Genomic DNA, 20305 nt, shown 5'->3' on the forward strand with positions numbered 1-20305 from the left:
TATAGACCCCCTTGGCACCCAACGTGTCACTGCATGGTACTTACGTGAGGCACCATTTTCTTCCCTAAAAGCAATGCTTATAGAGGGGAACATCTCCATAGTACAGGTTGTGATGGAGCACGGCACAATTTTTTTGCTCACGTATTCCCTATTCATCCATGAAAAAAACAAAACTCGGCACGTGGAGGCATAGAATGGGCCCATAGCAGTCTATGGGCGCTGCATTATGGATCCATACAGCACCATATTGTAATACGGCCATGTGCATTGGACCCTACATTTTCTCATTGGAGATTTATTAAGGCTGAATTTAACAAGGATTCATATGCCAGTCTTAACAGGAAACAAGCTGGAGTAAGATGTGGCTAAGTTACTAAGAGGCGTATGCCTCTTAATTATTGTGTTGAATCTTCCCGTTGTTTGCAACTTTTCTATGCCAGAAAAATGGCGTTGAATCCTTGTTAAATTCCCCCCATTGGGTGTAAAAACAATGGGTCAGCTCTACAGCTGGTCTGATTTATGGGGTCAAATTTACATGCCATCGTCAATGATCTAATCTCAATAAATGATATAATTACTGGGCCCATTTAAAAATGTCACTAGGAAACCATTTGGTAATACATGTCTGATTTTCCAAACATCACATAAAGTGTCGCCAGGCATGTTAGTTTCTTGGCCCCATGGGCAGACACCTGGGTACATACATAATTCCTTAGTTAGCATTAGCCTTTTCTCCTATGAAATCCCATCTATAATAAATAGCTCCAATATCTTGGGAAGGAGTACGGCCATGTCTTCACGGGTCAGTATTTTGGTGGGACGTTACAAACTATAGTGCTTCTTATCTTTTTATGGGAATAGATACATGGTTGATCTTTGTATGAGTTAAGACCCTTTTACATGGGCCAATTATCGGGCAAACAAGTGTTCATATGAACACTCGTTCCCAATCATTGCCCTGTGTAAACAGGGCAACGATCAGCCGATGAACGAGCGAGCAGACGCTCGTTTATTGGCTGATCTGCTCATTTATGCAGCATAAAATATTACCGTTGTCGGCAGCACAATCTCCCTATATAAACAGCAAGGTGTGCTGCCGACATGATGGAAATACATGGGGATGAACGATCGTAGTAACGATCACTTGTACCGATGCATAACCAATCATTACTCCTTGTAAAAGGATCAAACGAGCGCCGATCAACAAGATGTCTTGTTGATCAACGCTCGTTTTCATGGCTTATATCGAGCCGTGTAGCAGGATATTTACATTGTCCCCAAACAATCAGATCTTTAGTAGTAGACATGAAGACTTTGTATCTGAACAGAAAATCATGGTCGGTTCAGCCAAATTATTGTTACTTCTATGAACTAGAGGAAAATAAACCAAGTCTCTAATGAGAGGCGTAACTTGAAGATCCAGGGCCCCAATGCAAACTATCACATGTCAGTGACAGTGCTGGTGTCCTCATATGGGGAACCGGGGGCAATAGGGCCCCCTTAGGCTTCAGGGTCCAGGTGCAACTGCTACCTCTGTACCCCTTATACTTACACCCCTGCTGATAATTATCATTGCTGATCAGTTATAAGATTCAACCAAAGGACAAACAGATACTACATGTGTTGCCTGACAATTTTCTTGTCCCAATGATGGATGGATGGATCTTTTATGTAGACATTGGAAGCATACACCAACTGATATCAGCGTTATGTAGGTCTCGCTATTAAGTGTATGATTTTAGTAACTTTTTTTTCTCTTTTTCATTCCTTTAGACAAACAAGATAAATCCGTTACAAAAGAAAAATCACCAACTTGTCCAGGGGTATGTGTTGCAAGAGCGTCACATATATTTGAAATAAACAAACTATAGCATTGAGATGCATTATAAGGCTATTTTGCTCACACGCGCTAGACTTGTTGCAGAAATGTCTGTGACTTGCACATGCTGCAGAAAGAAGACAAATCCAGATGATTTGGATGGGTTTCTCAGTCGCGAACATTTCTGCAACTAATCTGCAGTGTGTGATTGTAGCCTTATGGCTCATGCGCACAACAGTTGTTTTCTTCAGTGTCCTATCTGTTTTTTTGTGGTAAGCATACTGAACCATTCATTTCTATGGGGCCATGCACACATCCATTTTTTTTTTTTTTGCTGATCCATGTGTCCTTTTAGTAAATTATAGAACAGGTGCTATTCTTGTCCGTATTTGCGGTCCACCTCACTCATTCTAGTGTATGGGTCCGCAAAGAAAACCAGACAGTACGCGGAAGTTACTGGGATCCGTGTTTTGCGGTTCGCAAAATAGAAACGGTCGTGTGCATGCCTTATAGTGGAAGTAGATTGCCTCAGATACCATGACTGTGGAGGAGGGTTGTATGTTACCTATGAACTCATGCAAATAGCAGAGCCATGTGCATGGAGTCTGTATGGCACTGAACAGCCTCTGTGTGCTGCCATAAAGGCTTTGTCAGATGCCGGATGTACAGAGGTATTCTCCACTAGAAGCAATGCTTCTAGTGGAGAATATATATATATATTATATATATATATTACGATGGAGCATGCCATGATTTTATATTTCTTTTGGATTCGTATGGAATCTGACAACAAAAACATCCATATACGTCTGTATGAAATCAGAGGCATATGGAGGTACAGTAGATGCCCCATCTACCACTTTGGTAGCCCTATTAGGTCTCTTTACAAAACATGCTGTAACTAATATATTCATGCAATTTAACGCCCTTGTGTCAGCAGGAATCCACAGCGACTGCCTCAGCATCGTACATAGTTAAAGTATATTACAAATACACAGTAGCAATACAAGTGTCTCAAAAGCTTTCATACGAGGACCTCTTGATATTGATCAGCAGTAAACTGAAGCTGACTCCCTGCGCCATTAATCTTCAGTAAGTTCATGTCTAATATTTTTTGAAGGGGACAAATTAAAAAATTACCCAGTACAGATGGCCATATCTAATCTGTGAGACCCCCTAGTGGTGACTGCAGGCAATGCTATGACTGTATGACAGGAAGCAGGGTAACAGTTCAGCGCAAGGCCCATCTCACTACCGCCCTTTTATTAGTCACGTTCTGTCCCTCTATGATAAGGAGGAGATCGGTCCTGGTTTCTGCAGTCCTCTTTAATCCTGGGTGTGGCAGCCGACAACTTCCTGACGTTGTGGGATCTTTACGACTGGGGTCTGGTCTGGGGTCTGTATTACTTTAAGGTGTCTAGTCTGGGGTCTGTATTTATTCTGGAGTCTTTATTCATTTTGGGGAATAATGACTGGGGTCACATGCACTATTTGGGATTCAAAGATACAAATGCCTTTAGGTTGGGGTCATATCTTCTATAAATGGGCAGGGCATAAGTTAAAAAGATTTTGCACAATGCTTATACTTCTCAGATGTCACTTCTCAAACTTTGACAAATATGCTTTAGAAAAAAGTTCCTGTACTTAGATAAAATGTTAAAACAATGGAGCGGTTGCGACCACCAGGGTCCAGTACGTTGAATAGAGAAGCCAGGTCCAGCATTTCTGTAGCTGTGAATCACGGAGCCCAGTAGCAGCTACACACCGCCATCGTTTTTACTTTGTCCTGTAGGAGACGGAAAATGTCACTGATGCACTTTTTCAGTGTAATGTGAACTGGTCCTCATCAGGAAAATTGCACAGTAAATCATTGATACTATACACATGAATACTTTTATATTGTATACAGGTCCTATATGTCAAAATGTGATGATGAGCCCAGGTATAGTTGCACCGAAAGCAGAAAAGTCACTAGCACTATTCAAGAAATTTCTCTCCATCACTCACCAATCTAAACGTATTACTGTGGAAAGAGTCCATTGAATATGACTTTACTGGTAATCTATTCAGCTTTATAGATGGAGACACAGAAATCCTACTAAACAAGTACAACGTGGAAAGAGCATGGGGACAGATTACAGACAAATGCCTGAAACTCAAGTGCACAGACATCGAAGTAAGAGACACGTCTAATCTATGTAGTTCCTGATTATTAGTTGTGGATCTATGGAAAGAAGAACTATGGAAGGATGACCTTCATGTGTAACATAGGACTCTATTGCTGGGTCTTTGCAATATTACCCACTTTTATTTAATTACAGAAGATCTGCGTTATGGCTTTCTGTTGTTCTGCTCAGTCATAGGAGCAGAACAACGAAAAACCAGAGCTGCTGGATCCGTTGCAAGACAGAAGTCAATGGCACCCGTCGAAACCCATTGGCTTTAATGGTGTTTGTCGTTTTGCCAGACAAAAATTGCAGCATCTGTGAACGAGCCCTATTGTGCCTGGTCTCCTTACCTTCTATGAACTTTCATTGTAGCTCCCAAATCATTAATTAATATCATTCAGGAAACTATAGCTCATGTAGTAATTTGTGTGCGCGTGTGATATTTGTAGGTCTCTTGTTGCGGGGCTTACGTTTCACAAGCGCATGTGTTTAAAAAAGCAAACAAACCAAAAATAAACAACAAAAGTGTCACTCATTTCAAGAATAATCAAATCTATGAAGGGGGGGGGGGGGGCTTTGTGAGCCTGGCCTAAGTGTTAAAATACTCCAGTTTAAAAAGGTTATCCAACATGTACATTTAAAAAAAAAAACTGCTGCAGACGGCAAAAAAAACCAGTACTTAAAAAGGCTCTGTCACCAGATTTTGCAACCCCTATCTGCTATTGCAGCAGATCGGCGCTGCAATGTAGATTACAGTAACGTTTTTATTTTTAAAAAACGAGCATTTTTGGCCAAGTTATGACCATTTTTGTATTTATGCAAATGAGGCTTGCAAAATTCCAACTGGGCGTGTTTAAAGTAAAAGTACAACTGGGCGTGTATTATGTGCGTACATCGGGGCGTGTTTACTACTTTTACTAGCTGGGCGTTCTGACGAGAAGTATCATCCACTTCTCTTCACAACGCCCAGCTTCTGGCAGTGCAGACACAGCCGTGTTCTCGAGAGATCACGCTGTGACGTCACTCACAGGTCCTGCATCGTGTCGGACGAGAGAGGACACATCGGCACCAGAGGCTACAGTTGATTCTGCAGCAGCATCGGTGTTTGCAGGTAAGTCGATGTAGCTACTTACCTGCAAACGCTGATGCTGCTGCAGAATCAACTGTAGCCTCTGGTGCCGATGCGTCCTCGCTGGTCCAACACGATGCAGGACCTGGGGCAAGAAGTGAGTGACGTCACAGCGTGATCTCTCGAGAACACGCTGTGTGTCTGCACTGCCAGAAGCTGGGTGTTAACGAACAGAAGTGGATGATGCTGATTCGTCAGCATCATACACTTTTACTGTAAACACGCCCAGTTGTACTTTTGCAAGCCTCATTTGCATAAATACAAAAATGGTCATAACTTGGCCAAAAATGCTCGTTATTTAAAAATAAAAACGTTACTCTTATCTACATTGCAGCGCCGATCTGCTGCAATAGCAGATAGGGGTTGCAAAATCTGGTGACAGAGCCTCTTTAACTCTTTTCCCCGGTGATCAAGCAGTCCTCTCAGTCTTTGTTCACACGCAGTCTGCACATGACCGCTGCAGCCAATCAGGGGACTCAATGGTCACATGCCATATTCCTGGCATCACGGCTCCCATCGCTGAGCAATGATGCCAGGGAGTACAGCACACGACTGCGGAGGCCTCTGATTGGCTGCAGCGGTCATGTGCCCTCTGCTTGTAAAACAAAGCCTGTGAGGATCGTCAGAGCAGCAGCGGTGGATCGCCAGGGGAAAGGATTTTTCTTTTCTGTTTAATAACATTTGCAGCTCCTTTTAAGAATTTTGTACATGTTGGATAACCCCTTTAAAGTATAGCTCCATGGTGCAGGATCACCTGCTCCTGCATTAACTTTTTTTTATCAGATAATCTTTATAAAAATTTTCCAAACCCGCATTTGCCAATATCAAAACAATGAAAAAAAAAAAAAGGTGAACATTATACCCGTGTAGAATAAAGGCATCCAGCGAGACCTGTAAGTTTGAACTTTAAGGCCCCCTGAACACACAGCAGATTTTTCAGTGGAGTGGAACGGATTTTCAGAAATTTCTCACACAAAATCTGCCACATGTGAACTTACCCTAAATATTCTGCAGGGAAAGTGATGGCACTGCAGCTGAAGCCTTGCAGCGGTAAGTCCACACCAAAATAAGCACAATTTGGTCTGGATATTTGGGTGGATTTCCCTGCGTTTTCTGGGTGACTTGTTTGGAATATTCCACAGCATATCCAACCCATGTGAACATACCCTAAAGCAGTCTATTACAACATCTGGAGTGCCACGGGTTGCTGACCCCTGCCCTAAAGCTTTCCTCTCTTTATTTTTCCTTCCTTTAGTACAAAATTCTAGTTTTGACTTAAAAACGGCACTGTGTGAAATCATATAGTTGTGCGCACGTAAAGTTAGTTATGAAATAGTCCCTTTCTCCTTAGGGTATGTTCACACGCAGTAGCAAAATACGTCTGAAAATACGGAGCAGTTTTCAGGCGAAAACCGCTCCGGATTTTCAGACATTTTTGTAGCAACTAGAGTTTTTTGCGGCGTTTTTTACAGCCGTTTTTCAATGGAGTCAATGAAAACCGCCTCCAAAAACATCCCAAGAAGTGTCCTGCACTTCTTTTGACGAGCCGTCATTTCACGCGCCGTATTTTGACAGCGACGCATAAAATAAAAGGCTCGTGGGAACAGAACATCGTAAAACCCATTGACAGCAATGGGCAGATGTTTGTAGGCGTATTAGGGGCGTTTTTTGAGGCGTAAAATGCCTGAATTACGTCTGAAACCACTGCGTGTGAACATACCCTCAGATTCGTAGCTTTACCCCTTGTCTGTGTGTCTATCCCATATATTCTGAGAATATAAACTAGTCTAAACATCTCTGTGCACATTTACTATTCCTAGATGGAACAGTCCCTGGAAATAGAAGAAGGCCTAAGTCCTCTAACATTAGAAGATAAAGCAGGGACCACTGTAACAGCATTGTTCGACTATGAGGCTTCACAGCCGGAAGACCTGCCATTTAAAAAAGGAGATATTATCAAAGTTCTCAATAAAGGTAAACGTGGTTATGAGCTTCTGCCGGGTGCCATGTGGGCATAGACTTCCAGGGAGATGTATCAAAACTAGTGCAAAGGAAAAGGGAAGTAATTGCCCTTGGCAACCAATCAAGCTGATGCTTTCATTTTTTGAAGGGCCTCTGAAAAATGAGAGGAGAAATCTGATTGGTTGCTATGGGCAACTACACTTTTCCTTTGCATCAGTTTTAATTAATATAATTTAATGCCAATTAATCTGTGGTAAGGATAATAACAACTTAAAATATACATCCATAATATGCAATGGTCAGTATTCGGCAAGGTACACTTTGCAAGTCCGGGTCTTGTGGCTGCATTATAATCATCTGACTGAGGCATAACTTTGTAAGCTTATCATTTTGATCAGAAGATGGATAATTTTACCTCACTAAGGCAGTGTTCACACCCCACGTTCCATTTGTATTTTTTTTTTAATGCGTTTTCACAAAAGCACAAGAAAACAGGGCAGTTTAAAAAAATAAAAAAATGCAAATTGACAAATGACATGTGAACACATCCTCATTATCCTGTGGTAATTACCAACCCATTCATTGTGGCTACTAAAAGGTATGTCACCATGTTGCGGCAACTGCATGAGGACGAAACTATGCCCACATTTGGTGGCCAATGGCTGCACAATTTTTCCAGTAAAATCGTGCATCGATTAGCCACCGCACTTGGACCTGGTTTCGTCCGCCGCACCCGGAGAACGTACCCAAAGTCTGAGAGGTGTTGAGAACCATGTCCCTCTCCCAAAAAATACTTTGAGTGTGCCACCTTGATGCAAAGCTTTATTGTCATTTTCTTTAAGACCAAAATTCTGTGCATCTTTGGCTGTCCGTGCAGCACGGAGTAAAATCTACGCCAGCCTGGCATAGATGTCCGCTATAATTTACACCGGTTTCTGGCATCAATTATAATTGCGTGGGGTCATGGTGGGGTCATGGTGGGCCCCCCCCCCCACCTCCTTCCACTAAGCTCCGCCACCTTTTTAGAAAAGCGGTGAGAGCGACAGAAGCAAACCAAATGTCACACTTTTTGCCACTTTTGGGCTGTTTGCAACTTTTCCATGCAAAAACTACCATGGAAAAGTTGTAAAATTCACCCCTATGTGCATAGCTACATGGAAATAAAATCTTTCCTTTCAAGTGTCTTATTAGAACTGCAGGAGTATTTTGAGATTTACGTATATTGTCCAATTCCAAGATAACCCTATTCAGATTGGCCGTATAAGCAGTACCCACCCCAAGACTGCTATGACACTGCTACAATATGATCCCACAGTGTCCTGAAGTGCATCATTTCATCCTAGTTAGGGCTCACTGCCTAAGGCCCCATGGACACTACGGTAAAATCGTCCGTAATTACGGACCCATTCATTTTTATGGCCGACGGACACCCTTCCGTATATTTACGGGAAGGTATCCGTGCCGTAGAAACCTCCCGTAAAAAAATAGGACATGTCCTATTTTACGGACCGTGCTCCCATGCTTTATAATGTCCGCAGCCGGCTGTGCCCGTGACTACAGGCACGGTCATGTGCATGGGGCCTAAAGGAAAGGTTTTCCTATGTGACCTCATCTCGGCAAGAAATCAGATAGTGACTGGGGACAGGAACTTGTAGCCGTGATTCACAAGGCTGTAATGTCAAAGTCCTGGAGGACAAATTGCTGCTCTAACATGTGATGTACTGTGCAGACCCAAAGCAGCAGCATTTATAGGCACATACATTTTTTCATGGAGATTCGCTTTAAGGCTAGGTTCACACGACCATGTTACGTCCGTAATGGACGGAACGTATATCGGCCGGAAGAACCTGACTGAACTCAGTGCAGGGAGCCGGGCTCCTAGCATCATAGTTATGTACGATGCTAGGAGTCCCTGCCTCTCCGTGGAACTACTGTCCCGTACTGAAAACATGATTACAGTACGGGACAGTTGTCCGGCAGCGAGACAGGGACTCCTAGCGTCGTACATCACTATGATGCTAGGAGCCCGGCTCCCTGCACTGTGTTCGGTCCGGGATTTCCGGCCGAAATACATTCCGTCCATTACGGACGTAACATGCTCGTGTGAACCCAGCCTAAAGGGGTTGTCTGGTTTAAGCGTTATTTTATTTTTATTTTTTTAAGTTATGAAATTTTCCATTATACTTTCTGCATTCATTTACGGTTTTCAAGATCTCTGCCTGATATTCTATAGGAACATTCACAGTTTACACTGATACACATACTGTAACGAGCCGTGCACCTGTGTGTCCATCACATGACCATGGACAGAATTTTATCCACTGGAAGCAAACCATGAAAGTTCCTACTGAACAACAACAAGCAGAGATCTTGAGAGAGTGAGGAATTAATACAGAAAGTATTTTGGAAAATGATATTACTGTCACTTATATAAAAAAATTATATTCACTTGTGGAAACCGGACAACCCCTTTAAGGACATGTCTAGCCTTGAAGTGTGTGCAATGATAAATTTCACAGTTCTTTTGTCTTGCTCTGTTGCAGTGTCGCAGGAATGGTGGGAAGGCGAATGCCACGAGAAGGTGGGCATCTTTCCATCTGCTTTTGTACAGTGAATGCCCAGAATGTGAAACTGCAGCAGATTGCATCCATGCAAGGACTAGAGCAGTCTGTAAGCTTTCAAGAAGAACATCCTGCTGTTCAATAAATTCTTTTACCTAAAAGAAAAAGGATCATAAAATAAAAAGAGAACACTCACCGAAAACTATTGTAGGTCTCCATATTTTACAAACCATCGTAGTATCCAGTCACAATTTTTTTCTACCCAAGTGACCGGTCAACAAATCTAATTTGTACCAGTAAGTTCATTTGTACTGGAAGCAGCCAATACTTTACATGAAGCATTACAAATAGATTACAATATCAATGTGGCTAGAATGAAATGAGGAGCCGCACACTTATAAGCGCATGCAAACGTCTAACATTTTGGTAAATATATTTGCAGACCGAGACAAGCAAATCTTAAATCTCCTTTCAGTTAGTGTCTCCATGGTAACAGACTACAAAAAAAAACCCCATGTAGTCTGATCCAGCAGTGATACATTCAGGAGGATAGAAAAATAGGAGAGGGATGTAATGTAAGTAAGCATGAAGGAAACCGCTGACCGTATGACTGCAGGATCACACTACATAGGGCATGTTTGTAACTATGGAGAAACATAGGTTGCATAGTAGTTCTATACCAAAAACTAGAGTTTTAATTAAGATGAAATGCAAAGTTTCTGCGTATAATATATGCATTGACGCAATTAAAAAGGTTTTCAAAAAGTAGACAGCCTTTTAAAAAGGTGTATTTTTTTTAATTTTATTTATTGCAGTATGCGCTCCAGGTGTGCAGTTTTTGGTGATTTTTCCCTAAAATGTAAAACACATAAAAACTTTGTACCTGCGTTACAGTTCTAGAAATATTTCATAGGGTGGTCACATTTTAGGAGGGAATTTATTTGTGATCTAGTGTTGGAGTCCTCAGATTACCTGGCTCCTCCATGTGTGGCTTTCCAATAAGGAGAGAACAAAAAAGCAGAACAGCCACATGTAATGTAATATCAGGCCATAAGACCGGGAATTATAGGCTGCAGTGATGTCTCTTCTATCATTTTATGCTCAATATGACTTTTCTACCTGTATTAATGGTCTCCTTGCTACTTCTTGTATTTATATTCATATGTTTGGATGACCTTTTATGTAACTTCAATATCCTTTATTAAACATTACAATTTTAATAAAAATAAAAAAAAAAGCTGTAAACCAATTTTCTGATAAGTCATAACTATTCTAGAATAAAAAAAAATAATTGTACATTTTGCTATGGGGTTGAATAAAATCTACTGTTCCCTGTAAGCAGCCATGTTAGCCTGGTGGTTTGCCCCAAAAATGAACAGGCACCAAATAATCAGATGGTTATCGGAAAGTATATAAAATATTTGTCTGTAAAGGAAGATTAACATTCAGGCCTCATTCACACACGTAAAAAACGCTCGTGAATCAGGTCCGTGTGTGTTGCGTTATGCATCAGTGTGCTTTGCGAGGGGCATGCATTATTCACGCACTCGCAAACGCATTTTTTTCTCTTTTTTATTATTATTATTTTCAACTGAATTGATTGGCATATCGCGCACCGCACGTGCATCCATGTGTGGTGTGTGTGGTTTTCACACACCCATTGACTAGAATGGGCACGTAGGTGCGCGATAACGCACCAATATAGGACATGCAGTGAGCTTTACGCAGCGGACTCTCACTGCATGAAAAGTCACGCATGTGTGAATGGCCCCATTGAAGTCAATGGGTCCGTGTGCTGTGCGTTGTTTCAACTCCCAGCACACGGATGTGATTCACGCTCGTGTGAATGGGGCCTCAGATGGATAGCACAAAATAAAATGTTAATCTGCTGCTTTTGCAACATTTTATTTTAATCAGATAAAACTTATTGATTCTCGCTTCTCAGTTTTGTGCTCCTGGTCCTGTCAATTTCCAGATTATATTGCAGCTCCTGTGTGCCGATCAAACATTCTGGATTATTCTAACATGGACAAAAGGAATTTAAAAAAATAAATAAAAATTATATACACATACATTTTTAATAAAGTCTATTGTCCCAATGCATTTAAAATAAAGTGACTTTGTTCTGCTAGTCGAAGGCTAGATCTACCTTAATCACAGTGTTTTGGTATTGTAATAGATGAGAAGGGTTTCTAAAAAGGAAGTGCGTTGCATCGTATGTATATAAAAGTTGAAATTGCTGATAAGTGTACAAAAGTTTCCAAGCACACCTGGGTTGATTGTGCACACCATTTTATATGGCAAAATTATGTCTGGTGCCGCGGTCTCCCTTGGTACTCACGCAGGAACAAGCTTCAGTCTTTCGAAAAATATAGAAAGAGGTCTGGAGGGGAAAAACCAGGGACTTCTACGGGGCCTACGATGAATGCCAATGTATTGACTCAAAAGATACGAAGAAAGATCTTAATAATGTATCTATTGAATTAATACATCGGCATTCTGACATCCATTCATCCGGAGCGCAGCTTCACAGAAGTCCCTGGTTTCTTTATTATAAAAGCAAGCAGAGTGTGGAGTAAACTGTGTTGAGCAGTACTTTGAGAACCGACTTCTACATCTCCATCGTCCTCCATGTGAAAAAGCTGTCCTTATGAAGAACCCACATCGAAGTCTATGCAGGTACCCCATTCCATGTCTGGACAAGCGTTTCAGGAAATATTTAGTTGTACTGCGTCCGGACCTGTGAATTTCCACATTATATTATAGTTTTATATTGTGATATGTGCTGATGAAATTATATATTATTAAAATTAAAGGGGTATTTCAACCTTAGTCATTTATAGCATACTCACCAGGCTGGACAGGGGGTTCGGTGACTCCAGAGCTGGGACTCCTATCTATTAGACATTTATGGCATATCCTGTGGATATAACAAGTGTCTAGACTGTTCACATCTGTATGGATTCCGTAGTAAATTACGGAAAAAAAATAAAAAATAGTGCAGCATGATGCACAATTTTTTCTGGTAAAATGACAGACACCATGACGGAAACCTGACAAACCCCATTAAAGTCAATCATCATTGAGTTCTGTTTATCTGCTCCTATGATGAAGCGCAGACGTGAACATAGCCTTAGGTGGGAATACCCCTCGAGGACCAGAATTGTTTTAGGTGTCAGCAATATTAATAATAATTAGTCTTCTGCTAGAACTAAAACATTTTTGCCATGCTCCTCCTCGTCCTGCGAACAAATCTTCTGAAATAACAATGGATCTTTCAGACAACTGAGCTTGTCCTGTATCAGTTACAAATATACAGAGAAGCAGTTCAATGCAATGTCAACCTAGAAGACAAACACACAAATGACTGTAGAGAAGATGAGTTTATTAATGGTAAAGCAGATCTGAGCAGACGGTGCTCACACAAGAACACAAGGAAAGGGTGGGAGTAAATAGGGGTCTCCACACTCTAGATCCTGCTAAAAGGATAGCCAAAGTGGCATTTCGCCACCTCTTATTTTATAGTTTATCCCCAAAGAGAACTGGCGTCTTCCAAGAGAATCCTTGGTTCTACCCAAAACATCTGGCCCCAAACGGTGTGTTAAGTGTATGTTCAATGCATGAGGTTCTAAACGTGCTGGGACACTGAATGGTACCCTTGACATACACAAAAACACACACAAGGGCGGACCTATATGACGACTCTACGTATAGGAACATTTTCTCATTCCTTCCAGATCGACACGCGAGACACTCATGCTCATTTTCACCAGATTTCCACTTGATCACATGTTCATCTTGCTCACCAATCACAAACATCCCGGCTCGCTCACGGCTTGTGCGCAATGCTCTTCATGTTCTGGAGCAGTGGAGAGCACAGAACAATTCCTGTTCTTGCCTTGTGCTATGAGCTCCGGCACTTGCACCTAGTATTACAACTGGATCCTACACCTTGGTTGCCCCTCTGCCAGATGGAAGGGACTTCTCAAAGAGTCAGGCTAATAATGGGGAGGGGGGAAAAATAATTCAGCTGTAGTCTAGATATAACCATGGGGAGGCTGTCTAGATATAACCATGGGGAGGCTGTCTAGATATAACCATGGGGGAGGCTGTATAGCCAGCCTCTATTTATTCTATGTTCTGCCCCATCAGAAAAGCACCTTCCCTAATACGCCACATCCATCCTGCAATACTCAGCTTTAGGGGAACATTGAGCGCACACACAAACACACATGACAATTAAGCAGGCAGGGAAGAACAGACACCAAAGTAGATTAAGGACATTCAATGGGAACAAGCAAGCATCCATAACTGTGACACAAACACACAACCCCTCACCCATTCCTCTTAAAAGGGGAAAGAAAAAAAAGCCACCCATTCAACCACACCTCCCTCAGCCAGCACAAGCTGGTGGGCGAGAGGGGACCAGTTCCTCTGTCTCCACTAATGGAGAGAGTTCCTGACATCCGGTTGTAAATTGGACGTGGGGGTGTTCATTGTGCACCCGCCACCTAGAAACAGATCCATAAAACTCATTACAACTGAGGGGTGAGTTCTTATTGCCCCCACCTGCCTTGCACTGCTGGGGGATACTTTCTATCCGTGTGTTAGGCAGAGGTTCAGGGGGTGCTGTGAGAGGCATGCACAAATAACGAGAAAGATGGGGGCACGTTACCCCTTTTCCCCCCATACTCAAGAAGTCCCAAGCTCCCTCTGGATGGGAACTTCCTGCTGTGTCCGTCAGGTAACTTTGTCGCCTGCGGGGCGGGGGTTTTCAGATTTGGTGGGATACGCTGGACGCTCCCCCTTATGTGCTCCCCCCCAGATCGGTGAGGGGGGAGAGAGGGCTGCCCTCCTCAGGGCTCAGGACATATCCTGTCCTGTGCTGCTGACCAATTATGCCATATATGTCACTGGGTTCTTCTCCCCATCTCTCTCAGTGCGGAGGATTGAGTGATCCCTGTCCTCTCTGCTGCTTCTCCTTCTGCTGCATTAGGAGCTGTTCCAGGGCTGATGGGCCAGGGTGCATCATTGTGGTTGACCAAATAGACTAATGGAGGAAAAATACAATCAGTGGAATCCAACTAGAACAAACATTGTTTCGCAGCTCAAAGAAAATGTGCCCATACAATATAATAATTATTCACCACTGTGTAAACACCACTAATACAAATAAGAACAATTGTGGCTACTAATTACCCTATAAAAACCTATCATTAATGTTGCATTGAGCAATGCAGAGCAAGGTCGTAGCATACCGCAGGACACGTGGAGAGGGGAGACCAGGGGCGGCCTGACAAACAGCAGATTTACAGGTCATTAAAACGTAAAAAAAAATAATTTTAAAATAAATTGCATTTTAAATAACTCCTAAAACTGTACAGACGTACACTGTAGTGGAATGGCATTGTATGACTGCTACCTTCCACTATACCCCTAAACACAAACATGCAACATAAGGTTATTAACCTAAAATTAACGAACTAAAACATAACAGTGCAAAAAGATTATAGGAATAAAAGTTTCTTCCAGGGACAGAAGCATGGAGGAAAATCCATCATGTTCCTTTAGAACAAGGCTCCACTGCAACATATTGCTTGCAATGATCGCACAAGTGTGATAATGTTAGAACGCAGAACAATCCACTCTAATGGGAGTCTATGGCGGTGAATTACATGGTCATGCATTTACGATTTCGCCAAAAAAAAAGTGCGATAACAATAACGTTATTTTCCCTCCCTATAGTTCCTACAATAGTGAAGTTCATATTGAAACAAATCACAAGCAATCTGGAACTGGATCCTTGTTTTACGCCTCTAAAAGCAGCGCAAAAGTGACACTGCTCAATAATATCTGTATCCTCCAAAATATTACAGCAGTGTCTGCTGCAGGATGGAGTACAATAAGCAGTGTATATTTATAATTCAGCTTTCACGTTTTATATGGAGTCTGCAATGCCAATGTGCAACTTTGTGATCCTACTGTGCCCTCTAGTGGCAATATTGTTGTGGTGCATGGTTTCTAGTGTGATAACCTGTAAGTTGCAGGTATATGGCCCTCTATTGCTGAAGCATCAGAGATTTAAAAAGGAGCGGTCCATGGTCCGGTTGGCCCCTCCCCAACAGCAAGCTAATTAAGGCGGATCTTAAAAGGTTATGTACACCTTTAAGGAATTGTTTTGACTAAAAAAAAAAAAAAAAATGTATTCTAATTATTTTTTTTATTAACTTTTTGACACGTAGGACCCAGCTGTTATTGATTACATCTAAGTTCATAACGAAGATATGATCGAGAACAGGTGGATCCTGCGGTCACCGAAGCAGTCAGTACTGCGGACCTCACGAATCCGGGTTTCAGTGCAAGATACAGCTTCTATGTATCCAGGATACATAGAAGCTGTATCTCAAAAAACAATATTTTTTTTTAAATAAAAACCAAAACTACAAATTGAATTAAACATTGTAATACATTCTTTTTTTTTTTACTAAAACAAAGACTACAAAAAAGGTGTACATAGCCTTTAAAGTGTAGCTAAACGTTTGACAAACTTCTGACATGTCAGAATATTGGATTGGAGGGGGTCCGAGCACTGAGACTCCCACTGATTGCTAGAACGAAGCAGCTGAAGCGCTCGTGTGAGCGCTCAGCTTGTGTTCGGCTTTTTCCGGAAATAAATTTATCGGTGTACGGACTTAATAGAAAGTCTATGAGCTCGTTCTCCGATACATCGGCTATCCGGAAAAAGCCGAACAAATACGAAACGGCTGAGCGTGCACACGAGTGCTTCAGCTGCTTCGTTCTAGCGATTGGTGGGGGGTTTCTGTGCTCGGACCCCCACCAAACTTCTGACATCTCACTATGACATGTCAAAAGTTTGTCAAACGTTTAGCTACACATTAAGGTCCTTTTATACCGGCCAATATGGGCCATGAAAACAAGCGCCGATCGACGAGACAGCTTGTTGATAGATTGGGGTTACGTATGGAGATGAACAATTGTTCATCCCCATGCATTTCGATCTGATAAGTAGCACATCTTAGTTTACACAGGCAGATGTGCTGCCGGCAATGATATTTACTGCTGTATAAACTATACGATCAGCCGATGAACGAGCTCGTTCATCGGCTGATCGTTGTCCTGTTTACACAGGGCGATGATCGGGAATGACTGATCATATGAACGCTTGTTTTCCCGATCATTGGCCCGTATAAAAGGGCCTTTACTGCTGAGGAGTCGATCAGCCATCACCACTGATGCTTACTATACATTTGACGTATTATCGCGTCACTACTAAAGTCAATGGGCATCTATCCTTACAATACATGGGACAGTAAAGTTCTGCGAGAGAGTGAGCTAGAGCAAGCAAACCTCTGCAGCACGGGGATGGTTTGAGCGGTAGACCTCTCCACTGGCGTAATAAGGCATATATGAATAGAGAATGTTCTTCAACCGCTAAGACAGTTTTACTAAGGCTTTATTCAGACTAACGTAAAATACGCGCGTGCAACGCGCGTGATTTTCACGTGCGTTGCCCGTAGCTATATTTGTCAATGGGGCCGTGCAGACATGGCAGCGTTTTTTGCGCAGCGTTGCTCCGTTGCCAAAAACTCACGACATGTCCGTTGATTCAGCATCAGCATTTTCAACGCATCACGCACCCATTGAAGTCAATGGGTGCGTGAAAACCACGCATGTCGCACGGAAGCACTTCGTGTTTGCGCAACAGCTGTCAAAAGGATGAATGTAAACAGAAAAGCACCACGTGCTTTTCTGTTTCCGAACATCCAAACGGAGTGTCTTTGCGATTAGCGAACCCCGACAACCGAAGCGAACTTCACCGGGTTCGGCCAAACTCGTTTTGGCCGAACTCGGCAAAAAAATTTCCGGTCCGCGACGTCGGGAGACATTCACTGTGCATGGTGCTGAAAGAGTTAAACTGTTTCAGCACCATGGACAGTGACTTGCGATCCCAAAATACATGAACCTGTAAAAAAAACCGAAGTTCTAACTTACCGATTACTCCTGTCTCCTTCCTGCAGTCCGACCTCCCGGGATGACACTTCAGTTCAAGTGACAGCTCCAGCCAATCACAGGCCAAGCACAGGCTGCAGCCAATCACAGGCTGCAGCGGTCACTTGGACTGCCGCGTCATCCAGGGAGGTGGGGCCCGATGTCAAGAGAGGCGCGTCACCAAGGCAACGGCCGGGAAGTTCTCGGTAAGTAGGAACTTTATCTTTTTTTTTACAGGTTTTTCGCTGTTGTCTTTGGCATTCACTGTCGAGGGTGCTGAAAGATTTAGCTCTTTCAGCACCTTGGACAGTGACGGGCGTCGACAAGCCTCATCTCTATGATGCCGGCTGCGCGAAAATCACGCGGCAGCGCATCAGACACGGATGACACACGCAGCTGTCAAATGTTTTTTGCGCGCGCAAAAACGCACCGCTCGTGTGAATCCAGCCTTATACATATAATAAAATCACATGAAACCACCATCTCACAAACCTTCAAGCTCTCCATGAGGGCAGCAGAAGAGTCCTCTCTTGCATTGCTTTGAGCAGCCCAACCATTTGCACTGCTGGAATTATTTATCTGGCGCCAGCTGTTCTCCGATGATGAGGTCACAGACAAGTAGTCCAGACCAAAGCCACCCATTGCTAATCAAGTAGAAAAAAAAAAAAAAAAAAAAAAAAAAAAAAAAAAGAGTGTTAGATTAATAGAAAGCGTGATGCATCCATCATCAGTTGCCATCAAAAAGAAAATTATACCTGGCTTATCCGACTTCCATCGGTCAGCACCCCGTCGATCACGGTTGTCTGGGGTTCCTATAGGCCCAAAGTTGGAAAAAGGCTGAGCTGTGTGGTTGTGGGTGGGGGGAGAGCTTGGCAGGCTGCTTGGGTTTGAAGAATGAGGTGACTGACTGGCTGGTGTAGAATGATCTAGAAAGGAAATTGAAGACAAATCAACGAACTTCCCAGCTGAACTTAATTACTGGTTCAGGTTTACAAAGTCAAGTTTAAATAGAATTGTTATTCTTTGTAAAATTAACCCCTTAGTGACCAGCTTATTTTAGGCCCTAATGACCAAGCAATTTTTTTCGTTTTTTTTTTATAGTCGGATTCAAAGAGCAATAAAAATTTTTATTCTTCCGTTGCATAGCTGTCTGAGGACTTGTTTTTTGCGGGATTAGTCGTACTTTTTAATGGCAACATTTCGGGGTAGATAGATTTTTCAATTAACTTTTGTTAACTCTTTTTGAAGGGGGGGGGGGGGGGGGGGGGACAGGGAAAAAAAAAAAACCACCCCTGAAAGTCCGCCATTGTTGTATGCGTTTTAAATTGACGCCGTTCACTGTGCGGCGTAAATAACACGTTACCCTTATTCTATGGGTCGGTACGATTGCGACGATACCACATACAGTATGTAGAGGTTTTTTATGTTTTACCGCTTTTGAACAATAAAAACACGAACTAAATTTTTTTATTTTTGCATCGTCTCTTTCCAAGAGCCGTAATTTTTTTATTTTTCTGTCAATGTAGTTATAGGAGGGCTTGTTTTTTGCGGGACGAGATGTAGTTTTGACTGGTACGGTTTTGGTGTACGTGGGACTTATTGATTAACTTTTATTATGAATTTTGGGGGGGGGCAATGGAAAAAAAATAACCATTGTGTTCACCATGCGGTTAAAATGACATTAACTTTGTTTGGGTCATTACAGTTGTGACGATACCTTATATGTGTAGTTTTATTCATTTTTTTACACTTATATATTACTTTATGGAAAAAAAATAATATTTTTTTTACTGTAATTTTTATTTCACATTTATTACATATTTTATTAGTCACACTAGGGCAGAACTGAGGGCATTTATCAGGCCCCCGGCTGCCATGACACCCCATCGGAGACCAGCGATTGCATTTGCGGGCTGCCGATGGGTGACAAAGGGTGCTCCCTCCCTCTGCAAATGATTTAAATGCTGCGGTCGGTATTGACCGCGGCATTTAACGGGTTAACCGGTCGTGATCGAAGTAAACTTTGGACGGTGGAGCAGGAGCCCGGCTGTTAGACAGCCGAGCCCCGGCTCCAGCCTGCACAGGACACTCGTGCAGGGCTTAGACTGGGCGTATTGGTGGTCACTAAGGCATTCGTTAATAATACCTGTGCTTGTGGTCATTTGATAGAAACCTTCATTGATTACTTACAGTGGATAAAAATCTGTCTTGGTCATGTTATGGATACAAAGGTGCACGGCTTCTTACAAGACACCGCTCTGAAAACTGCGCTGTCATCAGTCCTGCACCCGAGTCTCTAGCACAACCAGGACAGATTTTTATCCACTATAAGTAATAAATGAAGGTTTCGATTTAATGACAGCCAGCAGAAACTGGAGGAATCTATACTGAAAGTAAATAATCTAATGTAGGAAAAGCACTTCAAATCCAATATATAAAATGCATCACCACAGAGGAAGGCACGAACAATGAGGACTACAGTTTTTCCTGTTTCAATGAAAAGATTTTTTGGGTCACATCATTAAAACCCCCAAAAACAAAATACGACAACATTGGCATTTTCTTCCTCTTGATCATAAAATGGACATATTACAACTCCGGACTGGACATTTTGATGATATATATGGAGGTTAGGATACGGTCTTAATAATAAAGA

The 20305-nt window shown here is 42.3% G+C and overlaps 2 protein-coding genes across 8 annotated transcripts in view; one reads left to right on the forward strand and one right to left on the reverse strand.

Moving 5' to 3' along the window:
• Positions 1-10895, forward strand: part of NCF2 (neutrophil cytosolic factor 2) — a 45809-nt gene extending 34914 nt beyond the window's left edge. The window contains exons 11-15 of the mRNA XM_075832159.1: positions 1774-1823; positions 2760-2911; positions 3890-3995; positions 6937-7090; positions 9622-10895. Coding sequence (XP_075688274.1) covers positions 1774-1823; positions 2760-2911; positions 3890-3995; positions 6937-7090; positions 9622-9692 — 533 coding nt within the window. The 3' untranslated portion in view covers positions 9693-10895. The remainder of the gene's footprint in view (positions 1-1773; positions 1824-2759; positions 2912-3889; positions 3996-6936; positions 7091-9621) is intronic.
• A 2108-nt stretch (positions 10896-13003) lies between these two features.
• The window catches only part of SMG7 (SMG7 nonsense mediated mRNA decay factor), a 41621-nt gene continuing 34319 nt past the window's right edge, over positions 13004-20305 (reverse strand). For all 7 annotated transcript variants that reach the window (XM_075833116.1, XM_075833114.1, XM_075833117.1 and 4 more), the window contains 3 exons: positions 18405-18575; positions 18142-18293; positions 13004-14689 (listed from right to left, as the gene is read on the reverse strand). In XM_075833116.1, coding sequence (XP_075689231.1) covers positions 14576-14689; positions 18142-18293; positions 18405-18575 — 437 coding nt within the window. In that variant the 3' untranslated portion in view covers positions 13004-14575. The remainder of the gene's footprint in view (positions 14690-18141; positions 18294-18404; positions 18576-20305) is intronic.

The sequence above is a fragment of the Rhinoderma darwinii genome, chromosome 7 (genome assembly GCF_050947455.1).
Source record: "Rhinoderma darwinii isolate aRhiDar2 chromosome 7, aRhiDar2.hap1, whole genome shotgun sequence".
NCBI classification, from domain to species: Eukaryota; Metazoa; Chordata; class Amphibia; order Anura; family Rhinodermatidae; genus Rhinoderma; species Rhinoderma darwinii.